The 17077-nt window shown below is 40.4% G+C and overlaps 1 protein-coding gene across 1 annotated transcript in view; it reads right to left on the reverse strand.

The window, feature by feature from the left end:
- Positions 1-14071, reverse strand: part of LOC126088408 (uncharacterized) — a 1096577-nt gene extending 1082506 nt beyond the window's left edge. Inside the window, exons 1-2 of the mRNA XM_049906547.1 lie at positions 14052-14071; positions 13610-13715 (exon numbers count right to left, since the gene is read on the reverse strand). Coding sequence (XP_049762504.1) covers positions 13610-13715; positions 14052-14071 — 126 coding nt within the window. The remainder of the gene's footprint in view (positions 1-13609; positions 13716-14051) is intronic.
- Between the last annotated feature and the right edge of the window lie 3006 nt (positions 14072-17077).

A 17077-nucleotide genomic window follows, 5' to 3' on the forward strand; every position in this document is an offset into this window, starting at 1 on the left:
GCCAATCAGCAGGCGAAAAATGCGCTGCTGTGTTTAACATTGCATTCGCGATCACTAGAGGGCAGAATAAAGTAGAAATTACGCGGCAGCGTAATTGAATATTCAACCACCGGTACTGCATATGGCTGGCAGAGTTCATAGCCAGACGGTACGTAAAGTGAACTGGAATTAGTGCCCGTCGTGAGTGACTTTTGTGTGTGTGTGTGCATGTTTTTGTGTGATGATAACATGAACTCTCTGACAAAGAAATGTTTCTTTCCGTGAAAGCTTCCAAAGAAATTCCTGGTTCTTCCTCTTCTTGGTTAAACAGCAAGAGTTTGTCAACACAATCATTGTATTTGCTCGATACTCAAACATCTATTATTCAATATATAGCTCCGCAATCATGAAAGATTATCAATAATAAATATACAGTTCGATAGAGCATCGTACGGCAAAAAGAGCTACATTTCTAAGTACAGCTCTTCTTGTGACATCGTGATTTGTATCACTAGCCAAGTACGTAGCTATGCACGGAATAACACCGCCTTTCATGACTCCCTCAAAGCATTCAACAGAACAATTCACAGATGCAAACCACAGTATTACAGACAACTATGGCATTTACCTATGTCCTCAAGCAAGCAACTTTCCACACCCATATGGAAGCACAGTATTCTGATATATCGTTCCTCGTGGATAATGCATGTTGCTTACGTAGCACACAGATGGTACTTTTCTGCTTAATGTAAAATAATGCAGAGTATACACTTCTATGCTTCGTTTTATTTTTAGATCCCAAGATGATAACTTTGATCAAAGCTAAATAAATGTCCAGCTGAGACGGCAAATTACCTGCACATGATCAGTGTCTGACACACAGACAAGTAGCTCATTCAACAAATAAATAAACGTAATGTCTTGCGTATAGACAGACAAAGAGAGATTCTATAATTTGACGAGACGATTGGAGATAAGTCTTCCGGATTATCCACAAATGCCTGTTGGGGACTCTTTACAGTGGAATAGCTGATTCATCACATGAATCCAGACTGAACCCAGACAGATTTATGAAGAAAAGAGATTTAATTCTTCTATGAAGATGCTCGCACACAAAACACTCGTTCTGCCAATTCCTGTTCATAGGTCGTCGGTACAGGACACTTAGTGAACTATACGACAGAAAAAGACAAGGGCTCTTCGAACAAGAGCTGAGTTTGTTTGGTAGGGGTCACAGAAATGATCAACAAGTTCCATCGAGAAAAGCAACAAAATGAACGTTCTCAATCAAAGAGAACCTTATCTGAAAATTCATGTTCAAATGAGAGGGACATGCAACTTCGGGACATAAAGCTCGCGTATTGATAAAGACAGCTAAATTAGAGATTTTTGGTCCTACTCGGAGTGGTGCAGGTATCCGAGCGGGTTGGGGATGGGGCAAATGCTTTCGATATGTTATCTACACTTCAAACACCATACAATGAATAGTAATACAAATGTAACTATAGAACCGTAAAAATATAGAACTGTTAGTGCGTTTACGACATCTGTATCAGAAATACTTTCACATTGTAAGCCCTGAGCCCCCTTCCGACAGGTAACTTACAATAAATTAGAATATTATTCTCTTATGTTCACTATTACTCCTGCCAACAAGAAAAAGACCTTCACCCTCCGGGCGACGTAACAACAATTGAACTGATACAGTAGGCACAATAGAATTTTCTTTCATGTACTCTCTGTGACAAATATCGCAGACAATGGAAGATGTATCAAGACTCTCCCGTCATCTTCCGCGACAACACCCTATCACCAATTGTCGATGCACCCTACTTCCACCATAAATCAAATAGATGCTAACTTTTAGTCTGACATCTCTATGGAAGGTGGGTCATTACAGATAGAGCTGTCGATTAAGAATGGAGGTGGAGTAGGAAACCAACGAAACCATACCGATATGGAACTGGTATGATTCATGAAAACCACAAACAGTGATTTCAAGCCTACCCCTCCAATATATTAGCCAATGTGTCACCTTCTCTGTAACAGTATAAATTCTATCCCACGCCAGATCGGTGTTTCTAAGATTACAACATACATTTCATTTTCTTGATTTATCAGAATGAAGCTTTCTATGGTCAGTACTAGTTAAGGTATAACTGTGGTACGAACATAAACGTTCACTGTAAGCAGACTGCGGCACTGAAGATCAGGTAAAGCTGCCTTCAACCGAAAGGTTGCTCTGATAACCGCAGTTCTTTCTTTTGGGTCTGATATGCACAGGCGTCCCCCCGTCTTACCCAGACAGATATAAAAGCGCCTGCAGTTTCATTGGGGTCTTGGTGCAACCTGGTCTTTCCCACATACACAGGTAAATGTAATTTTGGCCGAGATGAAATACCACCCAGCTACCCCTTGTACTAAACATGCCAAATCCGTTCATAACCATGTCGAACCTGAGGCGATGCGGGACAAAGGCAGAAGAAAAAGTAGAGGAAAGACTGGCAGAAATGAAATAAGCAAAAATTCTAGGAACGACTGCGGACTCAACCGGTAACCTTGAATGAAGTGCGCTTGTTTCGCTCTCCTTTCATGATTTCTTTCGTTTCTTAATCTTGCAAAGGCATGATCGTGTTGCTCTTACTTTGCCACATCAAAGGCGCCCTGATACTTGAGGGATGGCGAGAACAAAATATTTTTTTTATTTTTTCTTAAATGCAGCAGTCTCTTTCGTGTAACCATATTGGTCTCCTTTTCTTGCATTACCGTTTAGTTGTAATGCATATGTGGATAGTTTGATTACTCTGTAGAAGCCAAGGAAGTCCCTTTACTCATTCGCCCAACTAGCAGTGCCAGTCTGTAGAATTTCGCTTTTAACGTATTTTTGGTGTTGCAAATAGGCGTCCCTGAACCAACTTTATCGAAGCATAGGCCTTCCCACCTCGTTCTGGTCGTCAGCTAAAACAGCAAGTAACTCTAGTGGCCTTTCTGCCCATCTTCATTGGGTAGTGGAGCGGGTGCCGCCTCCCTCACCTAAAAAATTCGGCTGCAGCTGTGAACAAGGGGCAGAGTTTGAGTCTGAGTGGTCCGTAAGTACACGTGTTCTTAGTAGACACGAAATTGCATTAAATCGCGAAGCGTTTCTGTTAAGAAATCAATAAGCTCGATAAAAAATCTCCTTTACTTGTTCTCCTTTAAATTCTTTGCTTATTTTACTACTTATTTCATGTGGAATTCATTTAGTTTTGAGCCGCTTTGGACTTTGTGCTCCCGCTTTGTCCTTTATTCAATTTTCATACACGTGGACCCAATGGGTAGTCACTCTAAATAGCGCCATCACGTTTATTTTGATCAGTTTTGTCTCTAGTGATTTTCCCCCAGTTCTTTAATTCGTGTGCTAAATGAATATTTCTGAGTGAGTAATTTTTCGGGGGAAAGAATCTTGTTGCTTTCCACGCGATGCTGAGACCACGTGGAGAGTGAATAATTCGTTGGTATAATGTAGTTAACTGATTAGTATTCGTGTTCACGTTATTAGTAATAACTTTTCTTTCAAACGATCCAAGAGTCACTTGAAGAATTTGCACTTAAGTTACATAAAGAGGCGGACGGGGGGGTCACTTTGTTCTTTTAATTGTCTGCAGTCTGCATGCTTACTCGTATTATTCCCAATTCTTTGCAAGCACTATTAAGCTTCCACATACTCTCTCCTTTTCCAGTCTAATCATCTTACCAGGTTCTTGACCGAGATGCTGAGATGATATCCAGAAAGATCAGATTATATATATAGTAAATTTGCAATAACTAACGTTTCTGTCATTTGGACCTAAAAGTAAGACACATTATGTAATAAATTTGATGGTTGCCTATGAAATCCCCTTTTTAATGATAGTTAATGTATGAGAATCTGCGAAGTACTTGTTTATAATATTACGACACTTGTAATGAAAATAAGGAAAACTTGATCTTGTCGTCGTATGGTCGGTGGGTTGATGTAGCATTACCATTGCGTATTGTTTGATAAATTATATTCATGATAGGGCTTAATTTCTTCTCAGATCCGGAACGACCATTGCACATGCAAAAATTTGTATATGAATTACTTGTCACTCTTACACACAGAAAATTAACGTGTCTGACTGTTTGGCATTAAACCAAAATCCCCTTGATGTTGTGAAAGAGAGTGCCCTGTTTGGAGTGCCATAGTGAGAGATAACTATTGTGATCTTAGCCAGTTTTTCTAACTTTTACGTAAAATTCCATATTAGTTTTGATTGAGCAACACCACCCAATGGAAGTAACCTGTCCTAGGAATCCAGTAACACTATTTCTCACTACCAGGCACCTCTTTGGATCTTTGTGTTTGTTGTCTGGCACTTAACCACTGAACGCGCGTGGTAGTTCTGTCGTTAGCAAATGGTCTCGCATTCCGGAGGGCGGCGGTTCAAATCCTGATTTACGTTATCCGAGAGTTCTTTTGAAAGGATATGGCAGATATCCTTCTCCATCCCTGCCTAACCCCAGCTTATGTTCCGTCTCTAATGACACTGATGTCGACAAAATGTTGAACTCTAACCCTGCATCCTCCCTTTTATTATCTCTGAGCCACCGACCCATAACACGTAAAGTTGAGATCGTCGTGTATTTCTGATGTCATTGTTACAGGCAGATTCACGACTTCAAAAGTATATAAATACAACTCCTCAAGATATGATTGTTAAATTACCAATTCGGCTGTAAACATGGAATAAACATTCGACGCCTATGCAACCGTGTCGATAGTCTGACTTTTCTTTAAAATACGTCAAAAGACTTTCCTTTTCCTATGCTTTATTTTCGCTACTAGCGCTTTTGGAACTACCGCTGTCACAAACACTCAACCAGAATCAATTTCTTATGTGCGCCATCGCTATCTTGCTCTTCCAAAACCTTCCTTTGGAGAGCCATATCTTTCAACAACAATTTAGATAAAAAAAACTTCTTGCATAAAATATCCTCATACCGCTATATGGTGCATCGTTTATGCAGCGTTTATTTTATCTCTATATTCCTTACGTGGAGAGAGATAACAAAAACGCTCTTTCTCCCAGAAATTTCAATTTGTTTGTTTTTACTACTATTTTTGTTCTTTCTGATCATGAAAACTCTTCAATAATTTTGGAAGCTAAAAAAGCAAGCTTCAGCGACATAACTAGCCGCATCAATGGGGATTGGCTGCTGAATGAACACAAAAAATATAGTCCCTTTTTCGAATGAGAACTTAACAAGCGAGCGCAGGACAAATGTTTATTACTGATCTCCATGTCGACCAGGTACTATGCGTCATCGAGCGAAAAATTTTGTCATAAGTTGCTTTTCACCAATTTCTGTACTTCCACATAACAGAGAAATACGTTTTGTTCTCGCTTTACACTGCTGAGACCCCAACATTTACTCCTGACGGCTCATGTTCTGCAACCGTCGTTGGAATTACGATGAAAACAGTGGCTTCATTTTTTAGCAATACGCTGGAATCCACTTCTGTGGCTCCCTTCAAAACGTCTATATTAAACACTTTATCTGAGGTTCTTCTTCAGCGTTATTGCTTACGTACTTACCCGGCACTTCACAGAAAGTTGTATTTAGCGGTGATTGATTTTGGCATTCTACGAATTTCATCAGTAGATTTATACAAACATACACAATACATCGGAAATGTACATAATGAGATTTCACAATGATTCTCTGTGCAGCTAACAGTCACCTAAATTTGTGAAATTGATTCGGTCCCTTGAAACCATAGTAAAAATGGCTCTGAGTGCTACGACCGATTTAGAACTAAGAAACTTTGCTCTCAGTATTTGGTTATTGACTAAGCTGTTAAATGAGACGGTGGAAAAACGAAAGCAACTTCGGTCAACAACTTACGATACATTATAAGCATGTGCAACTTAAGGGAATCTTACGTAAAATAGTAAGAAAACACTGAAAATTGTTTTTAATCGCACAAAGAAAATATATCACGTATCATATCTGACAGAGGCACTCTAAGATATAAGACACGAATGAGACAACGGTGTTACGTTATACGGAGGGGATATCAAGAAATAAATTTTATAGTTAAACAGCAGAGACGGAGATTTACGTTGAGGTGTTGGATAAAATAGAATACAGTACTTCCGAAATAAAGGAGAACCGTTAGTTACTGAACAAACATTTTAAGATGTCATCAAACTTACCTAACTATGTTCGGATGTTTAATGAAACCTGGTACTTAAAATATTTGACTGATCTAAAGAATTTACGATAGTGTTAAAAGGAATGTGTTCAGATCTTCTTTAATAAACAACCGATTTTTTGAGAGACTATATACACATATCTCTACTTACTCTAACTGTTGGGATTTTGCGTCTACTAACTTAAAAACAAATTTAAGTTTTATTTACACCACGTAAGCAGCTGAAAATATTTCAGGAAGGAAGAAAGATTTAGGCTTTAGCGTCCCGTCGACATCGAGTTCATTAGAGAAGGAGCACGAGCTCAGATTGTGTCAAGAAGAAGGAAGTCGACCGCGCCCTTTCAAAAGAACCATTCCAAAGTATGACAAAATTTGATATTCAGTCCGTTCCCCAGAACTATTTATTGTATTTATTTTTTTCCAAATGGATTTATTGAATGAAGGGTCTACTTGCGCTCCGAGATCCTACAGATGGAGAGTCGAAGCGGTAACTTGAGGAAATAGTTTGTATGTTCCAAAAGCTATCCATGGGCGACATATATTATTAAGGAGTGCTTGCATGCAAAGTAGAGATTTTAGTTTGACTATACAAAGGGGGAAGATCGAAATCTTAGCCCCAAAAAAAAAAATAAAAAATAAAAAAATAAAAAAATTGCTTTATTTCATTCGGTTTTCTCCATTATAATACACTCCTATAAAGTAGATACATACGGAAACGATATTGATGGTGGGAATAGTATAAGAGACAGAGTCGAGCTTAGTTTTGCAGAAGCTTTGGCGTCAACATTAAAGAAATTCGATAGTGAAGAAAGCATAAATCGTAGCTACGAAAGTTTGTTCCAATATTCCCGGCGCCCAGGTGTTAAAATTTCGGACAGTTGCTATGACATCTACATTCTAAGGTGTAAGAATTTTATATATTTCTTGCCTGTTCCACTTCTTCGTATAATTGTTTTGATGTACGGTTTCTTTCTTTTTTTTAATTCAGGCTGTCTCAATCACTACTAGGTTATGATGGGGTTTATGTCCGCAACTTGGTATGCTTTAGAATCTTCTTTTGGTCCTAAATCATTGTAGAACACTGACGAGGTCTAGTTTACTTCTTCTGCTATTTCCACCTCCCCAACAATCAGTATATCTCCTTGTGCGGGTTTGAAAGGGTGTTTACTACAACCAGACAGCTCTATCCTCTCTCGTTATTTTAAAAGAAGTATATTGTCCAGCGATTTTCCTTTTCATTCTTTCTACTGTTATAGGTAAAATATTAACTGTGCACAAATGTTAACACACGTAATCCATATTGAAACAAGTTCCCACATTTTGCTACATGTATAAATTATAATTTCTCTCCTTCCAGCACTTCTGGCTGACATTTAGCTTCAGACGACTGTATGGAATGCACTACAGGTACAATCAACCGCATAATGCTGTAAACTGCGAGGACCTGGAAAAATAATCTCAAGTTGTAATACATAAAAATGATTTCGAGGTAATAATCTGAAATTTGATATGCTCTTCATTGTGTTGCTACATCATGATACGACATCCAGAAATACGATCATTTTGCACATAACAGAAGAATCTAGTACAACTTTGCATCATGATGAAAAAGACCGCTTCGGCTGTATGATAAATATTTATTTATCAACCAACTAGTTTCATGGAGCTACAGGCCCATCTTCTGGGCTACATCTATTTATAAACAAAAGCAAAACGTACATAGATTCTGTTTCGGTTAAAACGTAGTTGAACTGTACACAAATATGTATAGGGAAATTATGTAGTTACATTTATTTCATGACTTACCTCAAGCGATAACCAGTACTTAGCCCCCTACGTTCTTTGTCCAATCGCAATAAAAATGTTCAACCGTCAAGAGATCGATGGTCAACCTAAAATAAAGCATAATGTAGAGAACATCATTCCGATAAAAAAAACCTAGAATAAGGATAAAGCTGTAAACTAGATGGATGTGGAAGTATAAAACAAGTTGTATGCTACTTTAACCTGGTAAGGTGAAATAGATTTCTAAAACAGAGCCTATCTATATGTACGACAGGCATCGAAGCGAAAGTCTACATAAAATGCTCCTTACAAAATAGGCGATCATCGGGATAAAAGTTATAATGGGGAAAGGGAAAATTAAAAATATGCCAAAGGCATAACACCATCATCAGTACACGAGGCACGCAGAGGCTGCCAAGACTAACCGAACCGTATCGCGGACGGCGCTGATAAGGAAAACGGGAGCGTGCAACTTAGAACATACACGACGACAGGCAACACAGGAACAAAATCGTGAATTGTGGCAGAGAAGGTTGGGTAACATCTTTACAAGAAATTTTACAATGAAAGGTGGTCTTCTATCTTTCATTGCTAAATTATTTTTAAGGAAGTTACCCAACTTCCTCTGCCATATTTTATGATGCTTTTCGTATATTACCTCTCGTTGAATATGTCCTTATGTACATGCGCCAATTTTCCTTATCAGCACCGTCCCTGGTTCCACTTAGTTGCTGTCTTGGGGACTTCTGCGTGTCTCATGTTGTCGCGATGATGTTACGCCTTTGGCAGTCTATAAAGTAGTTTCAATTTTCCCTTTCCCCAGTCTTCCTTTTATTTCAATGACCACCTATTTTATAAGCAGCGTTTTGTCTAGACTTTATCTCCGTTACCTGTCGTACAATTAGGCAGGATTTGGTTTTAGAGACTTTTTTCCTTACCAGTTTAACGTAGGTTTTCGTCAGCTACACTTATGACTTGTTTTATACTTTTATACGATCTAGTTTATCGGTTTACCCTTCCCCTAGGTTTCCTTTATCGGAAAGATATTCCTTGCATTCTGACATACTTTTACTATCGACCTCTCAACGGCTGAATATTTTCATTACAATTGGACAAAGAACGTTGGATCGCTACTGGTAATCCCTCCAGTTAATTTGTTAAATAAATGTGCGTATATAAATTTCCTATACAGTTTCGTGAACGATTCAACTACATTTTAATTGAAACAGGACGTTTATACGTTTTACTCTTGTTTACACATAGATGTAACCCTGATTTTTTCATCATAATACAGTTCTACTGTTGTGGACGCCCACAATATAAATTTTTCTCCTAGTACAATTGTTCGTTTTGCTAGGACAGGTGTGAGGGAAAGAAAAGTGTCAAACTGGCGTCTTTGTGTCACAATGTAATACAATTCTCCCGTGACAGTTTTCCATTCACTTGTCATAAAATGTCAAAGTGCAATTGAACATATGCACCATTACCGCATGTAAAATGCACTGCAGATACAAACAGAATCTCATTACGTTGATCTGAAATTGTTTTCACAATGAAACATTCTACTCTGCAGTGGAGTGTGCGCTGTTGCTAATAACATCATACGCAACACTACGTATAAAGCTGAAGAGCGAAACTCACAACGAAAATGGCTACATACTTTCCCAAAGATGCTATACCAACAAGCTACACATGAAAACTTGGTGAATCTAATAAAACAGAAGAGAAAAATTAGCAAGAACAGCGCATCTGTGTTCGACTCCCCACTTTTATTAGCAGGTGAAGTTTCGTCCAAGAATACTGCATTCCTTGATAGCAAACATATAGTTGTTCTATGAAGCTTTGAACAGTAACATAATGGTACAGCTGTGATCGGTTAGCTTTGATTCTTCGTATCTTAAAAACACAATCCCGAGCTACCAATTTCTGCCAAAAAGTAAAAAGTGTGTTCCGATTCCCTTCACTAATTGATGACTTACTGAATGAAATTTTTTCGACAGAGGATAGTAGGAAGCCTGAAGAAGTCAGTGACTGATGCCACGAGAACTACGGAAATAACAAATTTGACTGTGATTCGCGAAATTTTGGAATACAGCTGTTCGACACAACCGGCTCATCTGTGCAAAACTGCAGGCCACCTGACAAAGCTGCAATAAGGTTTGTGAAATTCCGTCCGCCATTTACGGCATATGCGAGATATTTGTGAAAATGTCAACCGCACAGTTTCGCTTAACGATACAACGGGCTGCCTTGCAATTGGCCCACTACACGCTTGTTGACAGTTTACCATCTGGCATCGACATATCCACAGCAAAAAAGTGCCAACTTCCTGTTGGTAACAGCTTCGCAACGCTCTATTGTTTCAGTTTGAGAACAAAAGTAGATAATGGACTTTAATCTTACAGCTAGAAATATTACTAACATTTCCATGGGCGTTATGAAGTAATTTGTCGAGAGCTACAGAAATGAATTTGTTACTAACATATCAAAAGTCGTTTATATGATGCCAACTACTATGAGATTCAGTATTTAATTATTGTTAGCACTAAGCGAGATTTACATTATTGAAAACGATTTATATTAATGACTTACGATTTTTCTCATTGATTCCATTAAACTAGTGCTACTTTGAATCGCGTTCTGCGGTCGAATAACGGAATGACTTCCGTCAAAAACGCAGGGACGAAGTTATGTAACACTGACGAATGGCACGTGTCTATTATTAGTATATCGACAACAATCACACATCTCAGTCTCTGCAATTATTCAGGAAGGGCAAAACTATCATTCGCGCATCTTACTTTAGGAAAAGCAATATTTTTGTCGCATAAATAGAAACTGTACTTTATCATTGGCTGTTAGTTTCTTAACACTACTGGACATAGAAATATCAGGAAGTGAATTTTTTTTAAAAAAAATGCACATACTGAAGCTACGTTTGTGAACGTACAACTGATTTTGAGTTCTTACAGACAGGGAATAAATTACGTAACTGCAGTCAATCGAAACACCTTACGATGAACGCTACCTTCGATAGAAGCAGATAGAGCTCCTGGGCTTAAAAAACTGTGTATAAAGATGGTAACCATGTTTTAGCAATACATCTTAATTGCCGAACGGTGTGCAGATTATGTTTTATTTCCGAACACTAACATCATGTTCAGTTTGGGTAATGAATGGTGTTATCACTATAGATACTGCCTATATTTATTACCTGAATGAGTGAAATATACAGTCTTTCTTGTGATAGCAACGCCACTGTGTGCGGTACGTATTATAATAGATATGGCGGAATATGAACAATCAGTATTAGTATAAAATAGGCGCAAAATTACAGCGTTTGACATTGCGAGTACATTCTGTACAATTACGTAACAAACAAGCCACCAATTCATTGGATTCAAGTGGCCGGAAAGCCACAGAAACTGATGTGTAATTATAACGCGTGCATCAGTGATTGGTTACGACGGCTGCCCTACCCTTGGCGTCGTCAGGGCACCACGCGTCTCGTACTTACAAAAAAGAAAAAGTGGGGCTTGTTTTGGAGAATTCAGTTTAATGAACACTCACTAAATAGACTGTACGATTTATTTTTACCTGAAACAGAATGAACCTGCATAATCTCGTCCTTTTCTTCTCGCACCCCATTTCCCTGGCGAATCAACTCTGCTTAAGACAATTCGCTGAAAACATAAAAGCACAGGTAACTGGAAAGGGAGTGAGAGAGTGTGCTCTCTACTACATGCGAGATGTAACACTGCGGTCAAGGAATACCACGCGTTCCACGTGGCGGGATCTAAACCATGAGAATTGCCTCGAAGCTTTTGAAATTTATGTTTTCAGTATACAATCTGAGAAATAACTGAGGTAGAGTTAAAAATGTTTGTAGAGAATCAAGGTGACTGGTACCACCCAAAGAAAATCTGAGTACCTCGAAAGCTAGCTATGTCAGGCAAGACACTGAGAAACTACGCAAAACAAAATGTTCATTGTTGAAGAAAAGTAAAATCATCCCGAGCCGATCGTAGAGCGGGATCTGAGTGCAGAAGTGAAGTGTAATTCATGTGATGCATAATTTCTAACTACAAGTGACGGATGAATAAGTCAAACACAGCCGCAACACACTATGTCTCAGCAGAATAAACGCGCGGCTGGAGCAAGTGTAGTATTATAGCATTAATAGGCTCTAAGTGTGGAACTGCTTACATTGTACTGCGACATAGTAAAGCTGTACCAGTATGATTAAGCGGGATGCTTCTCTCTATCGCTAGTCAAATACCTCCCGAGAAAGAACTGGATTAAATAAACAAATGGTCGTGGATGTAAGCTGCGTTACAGTAATCTTTTTTTTTTTTATTTTAATGACGACACCGCTCCACACAGCCTGACATTTCTAACGTGTGGCACTTCGCTACTTAATTTCTGAAGATGCTCACGCTGGTCTAGTGAAACATGTCAAAATAAAGGAAAAGTTACGTGCGGCTTGGGGCTGCTTTAAAATTTCAGTGTAAATAAGTTACGCGTTTCATAAACTCTAAATTACTTGTTGATATGGAGACGAATTATCTGTTTGTACCGTTGTGATTAACATACTGGAATCGAGAGAAGGTCGACGACCTTATACTGCAGTTTTAATGCCGTACTTTTCTGCCACGTAATAGGACGAATAAAGGATTGGAGTTTATTTGAGCTTCTCCGCCGACACATTTGCCTGGATTCTGATAGCGTACGTACTGGTCTTGTATGATATAAAAAACAGCGAAGAGGACAGAAACGTAAATATGATGCATGTTTGAAAATTACGGAAATAAAATTTATGTTGGAATCTTTGAGGAAAAGTTCTTGAAATCTACAAAAGGTTAGTGACCCTATGGCACAGAATCATCGTCGTAACATTTAATCATACTTTGAAACTGGCAAAAAGTAATTTATTTAAGCTTTTGCACTGTATACCTTTGACTGGATGCTCCTACAGAGTGCCCACAATGCGCGTTACGCGCCTAAACGCTTCCGCAAAAAAAATCGAAAGTCGCGGAAACTCAAGTATGTGACGATTATTTCAAAGTTGCTTGTTGGAATAGAGGAGGATTATCTGTTGTAATAGTTGCGAAAAATTTGTATGAGACAGCGAAACATTTAGTGAGCTTATATCACAGTATCATCGTCGTACCATTTATGCGGACATTCAACTCCAGAAAAAGATTGTAAGTTATGTGAGTCTGTATCGTACGTATGAGGGTTCTGTGGAAAACTGATGTTCAGCGGGAAATAAATGTCTTGCGAAAAACTATTAATAACATAACATTTCTTTCGACATTTTGACGATACTACTACATTTTCAGATTTATGTATTATTTCTTTGTTAATATTTGTGTTTTAAAATTGAAGTAATGCCTATACTAAGGAAGTCTCTCTCCTTTCTTTAAAATTTTATCAACCGTCAAAAAAGAAAAGTACCAAGGTTCTCAAAGTGTTCCGCCAAAGGAAAAGTTAAGAAACCCCTGGTCTGTAGGGAATGTGTTAGCTGCGGAACGACTAGCTGACGAAAGCACGTGCTGCGGGCTGCCTACGCGACAGGAAGTGAGGCTTCCGAAGGGGGAGCGCTGCCGGCAGACCGAGCTTACTCACCGTCGTCAGAGTAGCGTCTGGCGGCGGCGCCGGTGGCGGCGGCGGCGGCGGCAGCTCCGTCGGCCTGTGGAGGCGGCGTCCGCTGGGGTCGCGGCCGCCGGACCGACTGAGGCGGCGGCGGCGGAGGCGTCGGCGTCTGTGTGAGACGCGCGCGCAGTGACAGCCCCGCGCCGCACTGCCACGCCCCTGGCGGCGTGCGCGCGCAACCCCCGCGTCTGCGCCGCTGCCGGCGCCTCCACCCCCGCCGTCCCCGGCGCCGGCGCCGCCGCCCTCTGTCTCCGTCGCGTCCTCCGTCCACGTCCCTGCCGCCGCGCCGTACGGCTAATTGGTCGCAGCTTTATGCAAGTCGTCCGCTCTTGTCTGCCACTATCGGCTCCTGCCACCACTGCGCGACCTGTTTTGCTCCTGTTTAGTTTAAGCGAGGCGAGTCGTATCACGTGACGTCTTAGTGGGCTTAGTCATTGCAAATAAAAGAACGAATTTTGTTCAGATATGTCAGCGGAATTCGATGAGAAACAATCACACTAAATGCAGTAGGTCAATAGAATGAATATAAACCAGAAGCTTTTCTCTTTTGTTATTCATAATACAGGGTGTTACAAAAAGGTACGGCCAAACTTTCAGGAAACATTCCTCACACACAAAGAAAGAAAATATGTCATGTGGACATGTGTCCGGAAACGCCTACTTTCCATGTTAGAGCTCATTTTATTACTTCCCTTCAACTCAAATTAATCATGGAATGGAAACACACAGGAACAGAACGTATCAGCGTGACTTCAAACACTTTGTTACAGGAAATGCTCAAAATGTCCTCCGTTAGCGAGGATACATGCATCCACCCTCCGTCGGATGGAATCCCTGATGCGCTGATGCAGCCCTGGAGAATCGCGTATTGTATCACAGCCGTCCACAATACGAGCACGAAGAGTCTCTACATTTGCCACCGGGGTTGCGTAGACAAGAGCTTTCAAATGCCCCTATAAATGAAAGTCAAGAGGGTTGAGGTCAAGAGAGCGTGGAAGCCATGGAATTGGTCCGCCTGTACCAATCCATCGGTCACCGAATCTGTTGTTGAGAAGCGTACGAACACTTCGACTGAAATGTGCAGGAGCTCCATCGTGCATGAACCACATGTTGTGTCGTACTTCTAAAGGCACATGTTTTAGCTGCACAGGTAGAGTATCCCGTATGAAATCATTATAACGTGCTCCATTGAGCGTCGGTGGAAGAACATGGGACCCAATCAAGACATCACCAATAATGCCTGCCCAAACGTTCACAGAAAATCTGTGTTGATGACGTGATTGCACAATTGCGTGCGGATTCTCGTCAGCCCACACATGTTGATTGTGAAAATTTACAATTTGATCACGTTGGAATGAAGCCTCATCCGTAAAGAGAACATTTGCACTGAAATGAGGATTGACACATTGTTGGATGAACTATTCGCAGAAGTGTACCCGTGGAGGCCAATCAGCTGCTGATAGTTCCTGCACACGCTGTACGTGGTACGGAAACAACTGGTTCTCCCGTAGCACTTTCCATACAGTGGTCAACGTTACCTTGTACAGCAGCAACTTCTCTGACGCTGACATGAGGGTTATCGTCAACTGCACGAAGAATTGCCACGTCCATTGCAGGTGTCCTTGTCGTTCTAGGTCTTCGCCTGTCGCGAGTCATAGGCTGGAATGTTCCGTGCTCCCTAAGACGCCGATCAATTGCTTCGAACGACTTCCCGTCGGGACACCTTCGTTCTGGAAATCTGTCTCGATACAAACGTACCACGCCACGGCTATTGCCCCGTGCTAATCCATACATCAAATGGGCATCTGCCAACTCCACATTTGTAAACATTGCACTGACTACAAAACCACGTTCGTGATGAACACTAACCTGTTGATGCTACGTACTGATGTGCTTGATGCTAGTACTGTAGAGCAATGAGTCGCATGTCAACACAAGCACCGAAGTCAACATTACCTTCCTTCAAGTGGGCCAACTGGCGGTGAATCGAGGAAGTACAGTACATGCTGACGAAACTAAAATGAGCTGGGCCGGCCGAAGTGGCCGAGCGGTTCAAGGCGCTACAGTCTGGAACCGCACGACCGCTACGGTCGCAGGTTCGAATCCTGCCTCGGGCATGGATGTGTGTGATGTCCTTAGGTTAGTTAGGTTTAAGTAGTTCTAAGTTCTAGGGGACTTATGACCACAGCAGTTGAGTCCCATAGTGCTCAGAGCCATTTGAACCATTTTTTTTAAATGAGCTCTAACATGGAAATTAAGCGTTTCCGGACACATGTCCACATAACATCTTTTCTTTATTTGTGTGTGAGGAATGTTTCCTGAAAGTTTGGCCTTATCTTTTTGTAACACGCTGTATATGAGATTAGAAACGTCAGGGAAATAGATACATCATAGTGCTGAAGGATGCGCGAGTGAATTAATAAAAAAAACTATCAATTGACAAGTCCGGCAGTTCAAAGAGTGTATTGTTAACAAAAGTAATTAAGAAAAGAATAGATTAGCTGAAGTGGGTTAGTGCGGCATCAGAAAATTTGAAGAGCCAACAGATACAATCAAATTTATAGCGGAGAGTGTATTGATCTGAAAATCCCTGGCAGATAATACTTGTGTTCCAGACCTGGACGCAACCATAAACATTTGCTTTTCGCGAACAAGTACTTCTGTAAAGATTGGAAGAAAGGAGTTGTGGCGTAAATACATCTGTGAGGGTGGTTCGTTGAGTCGTGCTCTTCAGTGGAGCAGTCACTCGTCAAAGGCAAAGGTCAAAGATTCGAGCCCCGATATGGCATCCGGTTTTATCTGTCACGAATTTTCAAGTAGAGCAAAGGGAAACAAACAAAAGTGAGATACCTTACGCACTGCTGGGGCCAAGGAAACCTTTGGGAAGGTGAACTTGAATACGACGTTCCAAATCATAATGGAGATCACTTTAAATACCTAATCTGCAGTATCTAGAAAGCTAAGTGGAAGATCAAGGAAGATGCGTCCTTGTCAGAAAGAGTGTAAGTCAGCGTTGCAGACTGTTGTTAGTGTTCGTTGAAGTGATAGGTTGAAGAGGTAATGAAGGTATCGAAGGAAAATTCCATAACAGCAATGGATAGTGCAATGGATAAAGATGCGAGTGTTACGTCCCTTGAAGGAATCATTTCACCACGTCTGTTACAAAAACATTATTTTCCACATTTCGCCAATATCGATAGAACACCATTTTCAAATGGGAACTGCACTCAGATACAAAAAAATGTAGTGCGACTGTGCAACTGTGGCACCCTGCAATAGCAAATTAGTAAGTAAATGATAAGTTTTCTATAGACATTCTGGCTGAAAGTAAGGAACACTTGTACCTGTATAATAGTCTTAGCAGACCATTTAGCACAGCAATTTCTTTCGACAAATCTAAAACTAAGGCTACGAAGAGTGGATCGTCAAATGAAGAAAACA

The sequence above is a fragment of the Schistocerca cancellata genome, chromosome 6 (assembly GCF_023864275.1).
Source record: "Schistocerca cancellata isolate TAMUIC-IGC-003103 chromosome 6, iqSchCanc2.1, whole genome shotgun sequence".
NCBI lineage: Eukaryota > Metazoa > Arthropoda > Insecta > Orthoptera > Acrididae > Schistocerca > Schistocerca cancellata.